This window comes from Podarcis filfolensis (assembly GCF_964270895.1).
Source record: "Podarcis filfolensis genome assembly, chromosome: 15".
In the NCBI taxonomy this organism is placed as follows: Eukaryota; Metazoa; Chordata; class Lepidosauria; order Squamata; family Lacertidae; genus Podarcis; species Podarcis filfolensis.
Window position 1 is genome coordinate 20,476,333 of NC_139618.1, and position 14,997 is coordinate 20,491,329.

General features: G+C 45.7%; 1 protein-coding gene across 2 annotated transcripts in view; it reads left to right on the top strand.

The window, feature by feature from the left end:
- The first annotated feature begins 1,614 nt into the window (after positions 1–1,614).
- The window catches only part of GLB1L2 (galactosidase beta 1 like 2), a 65,596-nt gene continuing 52,213 nt past the window's right edge, over positions 1,615–14,997 (top strand). Inside the window, exons 1-2 of one of the 2 annotated variants that reach the window (XM_083588573.1) lie at positions 1,615–1,997; positions 11,476–11,532. In XM_083588573.1, coding sequence (XP_083444699.1) covers positions 1,648–1,997; positions 11,476–11,532 — 407 coding nt within the window. In that variant the 5' untranslated portion in view covers positions 1,615–1,647. The remainder of the gene's footprint in view (positions 1,998–11,475; positions 11,533–14,997) is intronic. The other variant, XM_083588574.1, reaches the window with a different exon arrangement.

Sequence of the window (14,997 nt, forward strand, 5' to 3'; positions counted from 1 at the left end):
GAGTGCTATTGAGCTCTGGCCTTGCTTGCCGTTTTTCCACTGGCATCTGTTGGTCCACTGTGAGAAGAGGATGCTGGACTAGATGGACCATTGTGCTGATCCAGCTAGGGCTCTCCTTATATTCTGATAAATGCCAGTTCCTTTGGCCTGAAAAGCAAGATAAGCGTCATGCCCCATAGTTGCCTCTGACTGGACTTAACCATCCAGGGGTCCTTTACCTTTACCTTACCTTTGTTCTTAATTCTGGCAGGATAACCAAAGGGCCTGCCATCCTAAGTACTGTACACTTCCTACGTAGCAGGGATTACAGTGGTACCTCGGGTTACAGACACTTCAGGTTACAGACTCCGCTTACCCAGAAATAGTGCTTCAGGTTAAGAACTTTGCTTCAGGATGAGAACAGAAATCATGCTCTGGCGGCACGGGGGCAGCAGGAGGCCCCATTAGCTAAAGTGGTGCTTCAGGTTAAGAACAGTTTCAGGTTAAGAACGGACCTCCGGAACTAATTAAGTTCTTAACCTGAGGTACCACTGTACTTTGTTTAAATAGAAGAAATCAACAGTATTGCCAACAAGCGAGGATTGGGGTCAAAAATTCAGGGCCCCAAATGCAGCAGAGTTGGTTTACCATACTTTGAGGTGAACTAGGAAACATCTCAAAAAGGCAGGGATGGGATGTACTATTAAGTTCAGAGTCTAAGATTACTCAGTAGCAACACAGGAAATCAAGCAGCAGCAGCTTTTCTGATAAGATAGGGTTTCAGACTGGAGCTAAGGGTTTGCATATCTGAATGTTTTCCCTGTGCATATGCCCGAATCCACACACACTCGCATAAAATACTCTGTACATGGAGAAATCTAGCAGATAACGTTGAGGGTTTCTATGCTAGCTTTCTGTGTGCATGAAGCTTTGTTTCTGGAGGACTACATCCCAGCCCCTCGCTTGCAATTTCCTGACTTATCCAAGAAAAGCTTATCAGTCAATTCTGTTGAGTCACCCAGGTGTGTATGTCCCTCAGAGCTCTGCCTTAATAAACCTGTTTAGCAGGACTGCGTTGACGGTGTTGATAAAGAGGGTGCTGCTGAGCCTGTACAGAGTGCACTCCTGCAACCACCGGAATGAAAAGTCGCCCTCTCCAGTCGGGCCCATGTTCCCCAAGCAGGTGAAAAATGCACCGCTGCAACCGATCCCAGGGGAGAGTCGCCTGCTCCAACCCAACTTCTGAACCGTGCTAGCAACCATCTGCCAAAGGGCAGGCAGCTGCCCAGGCACCCGCAGCTTCATACAGAGTGCACTGCAGCACCCGCCCAAAGGGAGACGAACCTGCTCAGTCCAGCATGTTGGCAGACAACTGCCCAGGTGCACGGAGCCTTTGAGCATGTGCAAAGTGCACTCCGGCAGCTATCCCTAAGGGAGAGTGACCTGATCAGTCCAGCTCCACTTCTGAGCGTGCAGGCGGCCAGCTGCCAACGGGCAAGCCGGCTGCCCAGGATCGCCCAGCCTCTGAGCATGTGCAGAGCTCCAGCATTGCTTTCTGCCCCCCCCCGCCCCTTTGCTTTTTGCACGGCATGGCACCTCGCCAGCCTAAGGCGCTCGCGAGGGGGAACAGGTGGGAGAGCGGGTGCCTTAGAATGCAGAGAGCGAAGCATGATCGACGGGGGAACGCCCGCCCAATCAGGAACGATAGACTGGTCCCGCCTCCCGCGGCGCGACACCGGCCAATCGCCTGGAGGGACCGGGCCGACGCTCCCGCCCTCCGCTCTCGGCGCTTCGGCGGCGGCCAACGACGACCGAGCGAAGGTGCCTCCCTCCCTCCAATGGGAGGCGCCCGTGTTGGTAACGGCGCCGCCAATGGTAGCGAGAGTCGGAGTCCCTGGTAACGGAGCCGGGGCTGCGCCGGGCCGCCTCCAAAGCATGTGGAGCTGCGGGGGGCGCCGGCGGCGGCGTCTCTTCGCGGGCGCCTTCCTGCTGGTGTTGGCCATCGTCGTGCTGAGCAGGTGAGAGGAGCCGCTGAGGAGAAAGGGGCGGGGCCTGGACGCGATATGCTAATCTGGCCCCGCCTCCTGCCGGCCGAGCCCCGCCCTTCCCTAGGAGGGCTCCGCCCATGCCCATGTATGGGCAAAAGACCCCCCCCCATTCCATCCACCCTTTGGAGCGCCCATAGACCCTTCATCCCTCTTCCTCCCAGCCCCATTCTAGTGGGAGGAAGTTAAATCCAGGCTTCTCCTCTTTTACTCCTAGGGTGACCCCCACCCACCTTCAATGGAACATGTTTTCACCATGGTCCTCTGCCCCCCATTTTTGCCTCCCCCCACCTTTCCAAATTATATACAGCATAAGGTTGCTTTAGGTATAAAGAGTGAACCTACCTCGCAAGGTTGTTCATAGAATTGGACAAGTTGGACTGGAACCAGGGGTCATCTAGTCCAGCCCCCTGCACAACTAGATCATCCATGAGAGATGGCCATCCAACCTCTGCTAAAAACCTTTCAATGAAGGGGAGGCCGCCACCTCCAAAGGGAGTCAGCTCCACCGTCGAACAGCTCTTCCCATCAGAAAGTTCTTCTTGACATTTAGTGGGAATCTCCTTTCTTGTAACTTGAAGTTCAGGTCCTACCCTCCAGAACAGGAGAAAACAAGCTAGCTCCATCTTCCATGTGACAGCCCTTTAGGTATTTGAAGATGGCTATCATGAAGCTTTTCCTGTTCACATGCTCTGTCTCTGCAAATCAAACTGCTCTAATGATCTTAGAGATAGGGGGGGGGGAAATAGCACCCCAAGATGCAGGACCTATTTTGTAGAACTTCTCTAAGGAGATGTGCGAGTCTAGTTCTCCTCAGAATTGTACACAACCATATTAATTGACAGGTACGTTTGTCAACTGATTAGAAATGACCAGCTGGTTGGTTCAGAAATCAGCAGTTCTCTTCAGCAGAACCTGAAGGGTTAGCTCAGTCAGTAGAGCAGTAGACTCTTAATCTCAGGGTTGTGGGTTTGAGCAAAAGGTTGGGCAGAGATATTACATTAGCCCATGCCAGCAAGGTCAGTGGTGAAGAATGATGGGAGTTGATTTTACGGATGACTTATTAAAAACATGGTGTACTAAACTGCATTTTTTAAAATGTCTGAGAAGGTCCATTTGCAATTTCTCAAGCTTGCTGCCTGTACCCTGGTCTCTAACCATTAAATCTTTGAACTGGGGCATGTATAGTTACTCCAGGGTGCATACATAGACAGGAAGGTGCTCTCCAGTGCACTTTAGTTCTTTTTGAGAATCATAGGAGAGAGAACTCAAAGTTTTCTAGTATATCTTTAACCAAAATGAGAAACTTCCTCCATCTTCTTAAATCAGTGTCAGATGGGCAATTCCAAGGTAAAAAAGATAAGAGAGGAAGAAGGAACTCTTAGCAATATGCAGAAGGGTGGGTGAGTGTTAACAACGATATGAGTGTGTCCTGTTCTCATCTGAAATATTGAAACATTTGTAAGCAGCCTGGCTTGATTGATTGTGCTTTTCTAGGCAGTTTGCCCCTGCAGCCCTCCATCAGAGATTCACATTACCTCTCTCCTTAGCTCAAGACCAAGGCATTTAAAGCACATCCCAATCCTCAAGCAATCCTGGGAACTGTAGTTTCTTAAGGGTTCTGGCAAGTTGTAGCAATGTGAAGGGTAAGCTGCATTTCCCAGGATTTTTGGGGTGGGTGGGGGATGTGCTTTAAATGTATGGCATGTACACAGCTCAAAGAGTTTACAGGACACACATTCAGTCTTAAGAACTCTGAGAAGTTGTAAATCATTATAACAGGAAGATAGTGAGCTATGTTTACACATGCCACATGTACAGCACTGAACATATGAGAGAGTCTGGGATTGTGCCCACTGGCCAAGCAAGAAAGGGCCTTATGCATGCACAGCTCTTACTTGTGTTCAGTCAGGAAACAACCTGACTGCCCAAAGGCTCTTGGCGTGCATGTAGGAAGAGCCTTTTCTTTCTAATGTTATTTGGGTGAGTCTGGCCATTGGGTGCAATCCAGCTCCTCACTTATATTACTACCAATGCAATTTTTGATTAAAAAAAAAAATTTCCAGTAACCTTCCACTTTTGCAAGGTGCAAGACCCCTTATGCAGCCTTGAAAGGAAACCCACAAAAGTTACTAGCCTTCAAAAAATAATAATTGTTCACTATCCTGAGAAGAGACTAATAGCCTGCATTTCCATAGAAAAGGGGAAGCACATTCCTGCCTTCTGAGGCTAGTATGGAAATGTAGACTAGTGGCTGCTTAGCAGGCTAGTAAAAACATGGCCTTCTAAGCAGACTGGCTGGAACGACCAACTCGCTCACTGGCCTTCAGAGAACTACTTGTCACCTATAGCTACCAGGTTCATTGTTAGATAAAAGGCTGCCTTTCATTGTTACATGACACTTGCTTCCATACAGCAACCTGGAGTTGCCACAATGCAGCCCAGAGATCCTGTTGCGTTTAAACATTAAAGGCGGTGCTCAACTAATTAGCTGTGCATTTGCAAGAATCGCCACTAGTTCAATTAGACTTCCCCTGTCTCTCCCTCTCTGTCCCAGCATTACCCCTGCATGTCCCCTCTACCCAAATCTGCTATCCAGGGCTAGGGAAAACTCATAATAGATTCAGGACTAGGGAAGAGAGAGGGAGAATGTTCTGTTGTGCACTGAGAAATCCTAGCATTGATGAAACCAGCAACTTAGTGCTACTTTGGCTATAACCCCCAGGACATAAGAATCTTGCTGGATCAGGTCAGTGGCTGATATTGTCCGGCATCCTTTTCCAACAGTGACCAACTAGATGCCTGTGGGAAACCTGATTAACAACAGCACTCTTCCCACTGGTGATCCCCAACAACATATTTAGAAGCATACTGTCTTCGACAGTGGAGGTAGAACATAGCTTTTGTGGGGCTAGCAGACATTGATAGCTGTATACTCCATAAATTTATCTAATCCTCTTTGGTATCTAATCTCCTCTTTTGACTATATTCCTCACATTGATCCTGCACTGGCCTTTTAGCCCACTCTCCTCTCCTGTCTGGTGTAATAAGTAGGACTTCAGTTCTATCAACAGTAGGCAGGGAAGGAAGGGGAGCGAAGGGACTGGTGAAAGGTTTGGCATCTCAGCAGCTTTATATCCTTCCGGTGCATCAGCATGTTTAAGGAGACAAGCAATATTTCTCAAGTGGTTGTCTGGCAGCCGGTGAGAGGAAATGTACTGGTTTATTGTACCTGAGTGCATTTTTCTTTTTAGGTCATGAATAACTGCATTTTGCGGTTTACATGATCACTTACTGTGTCACTATAAAACTTGCAGCACAAACCTAAACATGTTTACTTGGCACAGTGGTGGGGAACCTGTGGCTGTGCAGATGCTGTTGGACTCTGATTCCCATCCTTCGCCTTGTTGACTGAGGCTAAGGGAAATTGGGGACCAACAACATCCAGATGACCACAGGTACCCCATGTGTGTGGTTTGAGAAGTGGAGCTTCAAGTGTGTCTAGGATTGCAGCCTTGATCAGCTTTAACCCAAGTCAAACCTAGAAAAATTCCACATAAACAAGACATATACAATTCAGGCTGATCTTCTAGAAACTGCCAACCAGGTAATGCAAGCAGTCAGTTTCTCCTGGTGTGTGTCTCAAATTAAATACACTTCAGATGTTGGTGCACTGCTGAATGCTTGAAGCGGAGTTTTGAGCTGTAAGGCCAACTCGAAGGCAAGTTTCTGCTCTGTAACCAACCCTTAGCATTTGTTTTTATCCTCTCTTTCATTTTATTTCTTAACTCCGTTTAGTGCTTCATTTTGTTGTTTTAATTTATTGTTTTATCTCACTGTTTTATTGTTCTAAGTCCCCTAAACTGTGAGGCTGCATGAAGCTGCGCTGGGCTGAGCACTTCGCTAGGCAGTGCCAAACGCAAGGTCAAGTCAAAGTTTACAAGATACTAGTTATAAATTAAGGAAGAGAAACATCTTGATTATCAGACCTGTTGATGAGCTGCTGTTCCATTTTGATGAACACAGTGGGGAATAGGAGAGGATCCCCCCCTCCCTCTCTTTCAGATCATGCTTATAAAGTGTGACTCTAAGCAACATTATAAGGTTATGGTGGTAGGTATTCTGCCTTAAATTAACCTGAAGGTTGTGATTGTGTATGTGGCGCCAAAGAGACAGCCCCCTCCCCTTACCATTTTGGCTGTGGGAGAAAAGACTGCTGATTGAGGGGTGTCTTTGCTTACTTATGATCTGATAGTTTATGCTCCTTTGTTGTTTTATGCGGGTTTATAATCATCTGTTCCCTGGCTGCACAATGTTCAGTGCTAGCAGTGAACCGACATGGTTGAGATTTTATAACTTTCCAGGTAGCAGAGGTGATAGAAAGAAATCTGTGTACTGAAAGACTGCTGCTTGCTCTTCATTTTGAAACATTGGCATACTGGGACCCTGTGTCATCCTGCTATTTCTGGTATCCATTCAGTAGCGGTCCCCCCCGCCCCATGATGTCCCTTTCACCTGCTCTTGCTTGACAGACACACACAATCTTTTTTGTATGACTTGGCATCTGGTTTTACAAAATGTCAAAACTAAAGTGTAATTCAGTCCTCGGATAAAGCTATGGGCAGTTGTAGAATGCTTGTAAGCTTTCTGTTTCCTTTGGGATACTGTTTACAGGACAAGCAAGCTGCTATGGTTTATACTGAAGACGCATTTGGATGGATTGGCATGCGACACATCCTTTTGGGTTTCCCAGAATATACCCCATTTCCCTTCCTTGTTTTATACATGTTCTGCCAGATGAACAATTCTATGTGATCTATAAAACTTTCATTTTAAAATATGGAACAGCCTTGGAAATGGGACCACAAATTATCTTGCTAAGAGACTGGTAGCTTGTGTTGGCAATCAGCATAGAAAGGCAGCATCTTAGCAGGCTCGTAAACAATGAGTCTTCTCCCGAAAGGATGGATAGAGGAGGGATGAAATGACCTGTCCCTCCTGCACCAACCCACTCAGTCACCTATGTGGAATTTCTGGTCACCTGCAGATGAGTTGCTAAATAGGAGGCTGGTCCACTACAAAGTAGAGGCTAGTATTGTTCTTTGGAGCTCTAATGTCTCGCAGATTTGGTGCTGTTCAGGACCCACATGTTTTAATTACTCCCCCAGCCACCACCAAAAGCCTAGCAAGAGCAGTAGTAATGTAATGTCTTTAATTTGTTATCGCTTTGTGAGGTACAAACAAAGCACTATCTTCTCCAGCAAGGTGTAGACAATATCTATCATTGACCCTGCACAGTGCAAACAAAGCAGCAAAGCAAGCATGAAGGAATCTAGGAAACAGGGCATGCACACAAAGAAACAAAGAGCAATTCTAAAACAAACAATGCTGTGATTTTATGAAGTAGCAGATAGCCTTTCTAAACCTGCCATCTGCTACTAGAAAAGGGCAGAATTGAGCCTGAGGCAAAATAGGCTGATGTCGATTTAGTTCCATCAAGGTAGATAGGGGTTTGCAAAGTGATAAAAGCAGAAAAAGTTGGGTTCCTGTCCATTACTCCAGCCTTCTGGGCTGCACAGTGTTTCCCTACCTTCATTTCTGGGTGAAAGCATTAAACTGCATTCATCCTTCCAGTTCTCCCCACCCCTTTTTATTAAAATAATTTGCTAGCTGTCTCCTGTTTTAAGACCTGGAGACTCGTGGGACCTGGTTGCTGGCTAGAGAAGTTTATTGCTCATAAGCAGAATGGGAACATAGAGAGGGGCTGCTAGCAATGCAATCTAGCATATGGCACAGTCTGACCTACTGCGGTTCTCCCAAGAACTTAACACCAATAGGACCTGTGCAAGATGCCATTGTGTGAGTAGTTGCTTGAGATCATTGGTGGGGATGCACATTTGAACTTTCGTAAGAGTCCCATTCAGAGCCATATAGTTCATATCCCAGGGTGGGGAACCTGTGGCTCTTCAGATGTCACTGGACTCCTAACTCCCATCAGCCTCTTCAGCCAGAATGATTGGTAGTCAAGGATGATGGGAGTTGTAGTCCAGCAACATTTGGAGGGCCACAAGTTCCTCACCAATGCTGCAACCTCATTCAGGTACATATATCGAGGTGCACACCTGATTTATGCCTACTGCTCCTGATTCAGCAAGGGATCTGTGAGCATAAATCTGCTTACGCAGATGCACCTCCTTAGGGAGATTGGTTGGTGTGCGTGTGTACAAATATCAGCACATATTTCTTCCTGCAGGAGCCAGTTCTGTCCTGCTTCTTAATTCTTCCTCTTCCAGAGTCATCTTCCAACCAGCTCAGACTCTTTCTTGTCCGCCTGTTGTCATCTCTTGCTTGTAGATTCATTCTCCTCCAAAGAACGCTGTCACAGCTATTCTTATCTGTGACCTGTTAAAGTTGAGTAATAAACATAGCCCTGAGGTCAGTGGGGAGATGGGTTTTTAATAAGGCCTTTAAATGTAATGTATATTCTGGTCAAGGTTTACAGGAGTTTAAGTAAGAATTAATCTGCGATGTTATGTCCCGGGGGGCGGAGTGGGGTAGGATCCACTGCAGAATATTAGGGCCCATCCATATCTTAGCTCAATGTGGCTTGTGAACCCCTCAAATCCCCTTCAATTCATCCTCACCTATATGACATTCTGCTCCTACTGCTGCCACACATTTTGCCCTCTCTCTATCCTTTGAAACGCCGAAAATCCGATTGCATCCCACATTACTCACTCTCAGGCCAACCTACCCCACAGGGTTGTTGTGAGGATAGAATGGGGAGGAGGAGAACTATGTATGCCATCTTGAGCTCTTTGGAGGAAAGGGAGGGATATAAAAGCAATAGCATTAAAAAAATTAAATAATCCATAAATACAGATTAAAGATAGAATGGGAGAGACGACAAGAGACTGGTTTGGGGATGTTCATGTGTCCCTGTGGGTGTTTTACCCAGTAAGAGCTGAGATCTCATAGCACAGAAACAAAGAGAAAGCCAGAATTTTGCTGAGGCAGTCACTGCCAGGGGAAATTTTTCCCAAGCAGGCTTCAATCGGGGTGGCAGTGGCAGTGGGGGTGGGAGTGGGGGGGGTGGGCATTACTGGAGAGTGATGCCATATCTAGTGGGATATGATTTAAAGGCTTTAAAATAAGCGTTACACATAATACAACCACTCCTTGTCGATCATAAAAAGTAATGTGCAAGGAAAGATGGATCGCCAGAGCTATAAATCTGTTCCTGTGTCAGGCTAATAGTAGCTCATGTCAGCCTTGGTGCTGCTAGTGTGGTGGGTGGGGGATTGTTTTGCTTTTAGATATATATATCCATCAAAGCGCTGATGGATGACAAGCCTGTCCCCATAACTCATTCTGTGTCCTGGATCCCACCTGACTTTGAAGCCGGTCTTTGCAGGTGTATCTTTTTAGCTCTCCTGTGGGTGTTTCATCTCTGTGGGGATTTTTGGGTGTCTGTTCTTATGAGGCTCAGAATATTTGGGAAACTTGTGGATCTTGAAAGGTGGGAAAACCATATGCCACCCCCTCCCACACCTGCTGTATATATATATATAGAGAGAGAGAGAGATAAAGTAATGGTTCAATGTGCTTTAATTGTGCTGCGATTCTGCTGCTGTTTATTTTTGCTCTGTGTCTCCTGGAAGGTGAGCAGAAGCCTTTATAAAACCCACAGTTCTGCTAAATGCTCCCTCGTGTAAGTAGAAAGCATAAGTCAGTCACTTTGGAGGTTACAGAGAGTTTCTTGTCCAAAGTAACAATTGACTAAGCCTATTATTTGTGCTGTGTGGTTCTTCACTTTGCATTGTACAAAGTGGGAGTGGCCTGCTGAGGGTAGGTCCTCATATTTTTGGAAACAGACTTGCCCTGCCTGACCTTTTTTAAACAAGTGTTCAAAACACTTGTTTGAACAGTGGGCTGTTTGTTCTGACTCAGCTTGGACCACTTGATGGATCTCGGATCCAGTCTGCAAGCTGCTATTTGACCATCCCTGCTTAAAATCTGCATCCGTATACCTCTTAAAGATACTATAACCAACTTTTCCATGATGGTTCTTGGGACTGAGGAGCAGATTTGCATCTATGTTTGGATACAACTGGAGGCCATTTTGAATCAAGATCGTGGGCTCAGCCTTTCCAAACTGCACTGATTTTTATCCCGGATGTCAAAACCTCACTGATTCTTTTTGTTTGTTTCTTAGAAGTCCCAAACAATACCAGGTAGGAGGTTGCTAATAGTAGCACAAGAACAAAACACCACCACCAAGCCAGGTTGCTGCCCTACGGGACTTCAAATCTAAAAGTTTTCAACAGACAATAGAACGAGAGTAAAATAGGATAGGAAAGTATTTCAGCTGGGGGCAGATCTAAATCAGGCAATATACAGTGGTGCCTCGCAAGACGAAATTAATTCGTTCTGCAAGTTTTTTCGTCTTGCGAAAATCACCAAAGTCTTCAAAAACCTCAAAAAAGGCTACCACACCGCGTGCTATGAGTTGCTCCTCGAAGTCAAGTCGCAACTGCACCTCTTCAAGCAATGCACCCTGGGTATTAACGGTTTTAAGAAAAAGGAAACAAATTTGCAAGACGTTTTCGTCTTGCGAAGCAAGCCCATAGGGAAATTCGTCTTGCGAAGCAACTCAAAAAACAAAAAACTCTTTCGTCTTGCGAGTTTTTCGTCTTACGAGGCATTCGTCTTGCGAGGTACCACTGTATTGTGCAAAACAGAAGGGGATAAGGAAAAATATAACAAAAAACAAATTAGACTGGTGGTGTTGCTTACTTTGTGGCTACATGATCAACTTATTATTTGTACATTTGACTTAAATGATTTCTCCTCATGCCCTGCTTGCACGTCTTGTCCAATGAAACATTATGGAGAATGGGACTTAAGTGCCATTTATTTCCGTGCATCTCCTCTAAACATGACTAAGTTTGGATCCAGCCCATTGTTTCTCATGCTTTGGCAGAGGCCCCAGCCTGAACCCGAACTGGCAAACTTAATTTATTATTTATTTGTTTATTTAATATAGTCCGTGGGCCGTCTTTCTGCACGTGCACCCTCTGGCATTTTTGGTAAAACAAATCAGTTAGGAATAGCAGCCAGACAATCAATAAAACCAACACTGAAAGGGAGCAGCAGGGTGAGCGGCGAGGCAAGTGAATTAAAACGACAAAATGCCTGTGTACATAAAAGCATTTCGACAGCTTCTCTGTAAATGCATCAAGAAGGTGTCCGCTGGATGTCCTTGGAGAGGGAATCCTGGAGTTGTGGCACCACCGATGAAACAATCCCTTTAAAAAGGAAAGCAGCAAAATCTGTAGCACTGGGAATGCTGGACTTTAAAATTATCATCGGGGAATGCTAGCTTGTCATTTCTTGCTGGACCTCCCAGCAATTCAGACCTGCCACATTTAATGCGAACTTCTTTTTCCAGGTATATCCCCTGCCTGCCTGTTGTTTCGGAGGCCTGTAGGGATGAGGAGGTTCAGAGGTACTATCTATACTATCTGTGTGGTCAGGATTTCCAAGTTTCAGATTTAGTTTCCTTGATGCTGTGTTGTAGTTCAGAACTCATATCCCTTCCTCACCAAATGCTTCTTTTTTACTCTTTGCTAGTCTCCTTTCACTAGACTGTGCCAGCAAGAGAGGCTTCTTCCCCTTTACCCTGAATTGTGATGTCTCTCCCCAAACTCTGTGTTTAGCCTAGAAACGGTATTTATATATCGTCCAGGGTCTAACACTGTATGGTGTAGCTTGTTTCTGTTGTGGGTGTTCAACTTGAGATCCTGAGATTTAGGAGGCCAGATAAAACGTTACGTATAGGTCTTCTTTTCCCTCTGTCTGGAAAGAGGATTCCAACCCATGCAGTCACCACTGTAAATACTTCCTCTATAGCTTCTTCTACAACTTGTGGGAAAGCATTTTTGGAATCTGTCCAATTCAGTTTTCATTTGCCCTTAATAGTAGAGTTGGGGACGTTGTTGGAATCCAACTCCCATAATATCCGACTCCTGGCCATGCTTGCTGGGGCTGACCGGAGCTGGAGTTCAAAAACATCTGGAGGGCCACAGGTTCCCCATTCCTGGCTTACAGTCAGCAAGCATGCCTGAAGATGCTTCCCACCGTCACTTGGGAGGTAACATTCAAGGAACTAAACTGCGAGTGGAGAGGAGTGGGAGACCCACACAGGCAGTCCAGTTGTGAAGATACTCCCCTGTGTGGCCTCTGTGATTTCCATTGATCTAAATGGCGGTTGGGTGGTAGGAAGCCACTGGTTCAAATCTCAGCTCCACCACAAACATAAATTTCTTCACTGTGGGGATAATCTGAATGCCCTGCTTTGTTATAGGGCATTGTAAGGACTGCCAGTGAGAATCCACTGCATACTTAAGGGAAGTGCTTGTATAAACACCTTGAGCTGCATTGGATGGCAATCTGGTGGGTTCTTCCAGAAGATATTTTCCAGAAAGCATCTGAAGCTGTGGTATAAACGGGGAAGCCTGTATGGAGCCCTCAGGATCCCTGCTTATCTATACTATTATTACAGCTAGACAGTTTTTTGTTTCAGTATCCAAGTTCCTTATTAGCTATCTAGTATTATCTCATTGTCTCATGAAGTGGGAGTGGGGAGAAGCAAACTGTTCAGTTGTGTGAGGAAAATGAACATGGCAGAACTCAAACTCCCACCACACCCTCTGTATTTCCATGGGTTGGCAGCGCCAGAATCTGGGCCTATTTAGATCACTGAAACATATGGAGTCTGAAAACAATGTTCCCATTAACCTACTTGAAAAGGCCTGCCATTTTGAAAACTGTCTTCCTGTTGCATGGGCTGCAAGCTGCCTTTCTCAATGTTGCTGGAGCCTGGATAGATGGTACTCTTACAACTGCAAGCTGACTTTTTAAAATTATTATTACAGCTTGGGGATGATGGTCTTCTGACCTGGTGGGAGTTGCAGCCCAAAACAGCTGGAGGGCACCATGTTTGGGAAATGCTTTCATAGTCAGTATCATAAAAAGTTGTTTTCTAGTAATGAGTGCAGAGCGAAAAATAAAACGAAAGGTTTCTTGCATCTATGAAATGGGAAGAAGGTGACAGGCAAGATGGGAGAAACTGGGCAACTTGCTTCGTGAACTGGGAGGCCAGTGGGCAGGGTGGCATGGATAAGATGTGGGCAGATAAGGCAAATAAGAAGGCAAAAAGGAAAGCAGGTGAACAGTGATCAAAGTGGTGAGAAAACATTATGACCATGGTCAAACCATTCATTTAAAGCACTCATAAAAAGCCTGATATTCGCCCAATAATTCTGGGAACTATAGTTTGTTAAGCATGCTGAAAGTTGTTAGGGGACCTCCTTATTCCCTTTGTAGAGCTACCAAGAGTCATTCCCTCTTTCCAAGAAACTCTGGGAGTTGTAGCTCTAGGAGGGGTCTGGAGGGCCTTCTAACAACTCACATCACACTTAACAAACCACACCTCCCAGAATTCTTTGTGGGTAGCCATGATTGTTTAAAGTGGTATCACAGTGTTTGAAATACATGGTGTGAATGTGACCTGTGTGAGGAATTCTTATCCCAATTTAACTAGTCCTCAGCCAGGGTCATTGTTAGGGGGTTTTCAGCAGGCCCCAGATCTCCTGCACCTGTTTTTACACTTTAATAAACCAACAACTGCAAAAATGTTGCTTTTATGGCTACTGCATGTGCTGCAAAACACCATTCTGGTGAGATGCCAGCCACCCATCATCTTCATTTCCCAGAGGCATATTTACATATAAATTTGTAAATTGTAAATTGTAAATTTGTAAATTGTAAAATGCAAATTTATATGTAAATATGCCTTTATGCCAGGTTGTATCACGGAGTGCCCCGAGTCCTTCAATGTATCTTGCAATGCCCATGTCCTCAGCAGTCCCCCCCTCCGTTACATAGAGCCCCTCTCTCCTATGTAGCAAGGACTCTGCACATCTTTGATCTGCTAAGTAATACTTCTAGAGCATCTCCTGCTCGAGGCAATGTAAGTGCACACAACTGCATTATGCTCTGTGATGTCGTGGCCATTAAATCTACCTACATTTAAGAGTAATAAGCCACACTGCATAATTAGACCACCAGGTTACATAAGTAATACCACCACCCCAAAGCTGAACACTAAGGGTTCAGAAAAACTTCTATTTTGGATTCTTGAAAAGATGGGGAGGGGTGTTTGTGTCCAGCCCTTGGTGGACCAGTGTTGTACCATGTTGGATGCTTCCTTAGCTATGGAACTCACTGGGTTACCTATGGCCAGACACTATCTTTCACTGTAATGTAGTTCACAGGATTGTGAGGATAAGGCAGGGTCACTTCTGTAACCTTTTGGAGGAACATAAGGGTAAGAATCTGACTGACTGACTGACTGATGGGTCACAAATTGTTCAAAGTTAGACTTGAGTTGTGCGTGTGAGTGTATACACACACACACACACACACACACACACACACACACACCATCATCATCATCATCCATACAACAGAGTTGGTGAACCCATAACACATGCTAGATGCAGCTATCCAAGGCACTTATCGCCTGCCTGATTCTAGCAAAATCTCCCTATTCAAAGGCACCTCTTCTCCCTCTGCTCTTAGAACTCCTAGCAATGGTGTCTCCCTAGGGAGAAGAGGACCTTTGCAGAGTAGATGGGGCTTTCCTCTCCATTGCAGCTCTGAGATGGCAGGAACCTGCTTCTTCTGCTTCATTTTTGCTTTCATCACAGTGCTGAGCTAGGAGAAGGGGGGAAACCCAGTACTGCGCTTAGGTGCAAATGCAGTAGAGAGTGTGGTTTCCCTTCCCATTTCTGGACTAGGAGGTGAGAAACCTCTCCTCCCAGCCCAGTGCTGCCATGGGGAGGAAACCCTTCCACTCATCTGCTGATTGGCTGTCTAAATGTGTGTGTGTGTGCTTGCCTGTCTGTAT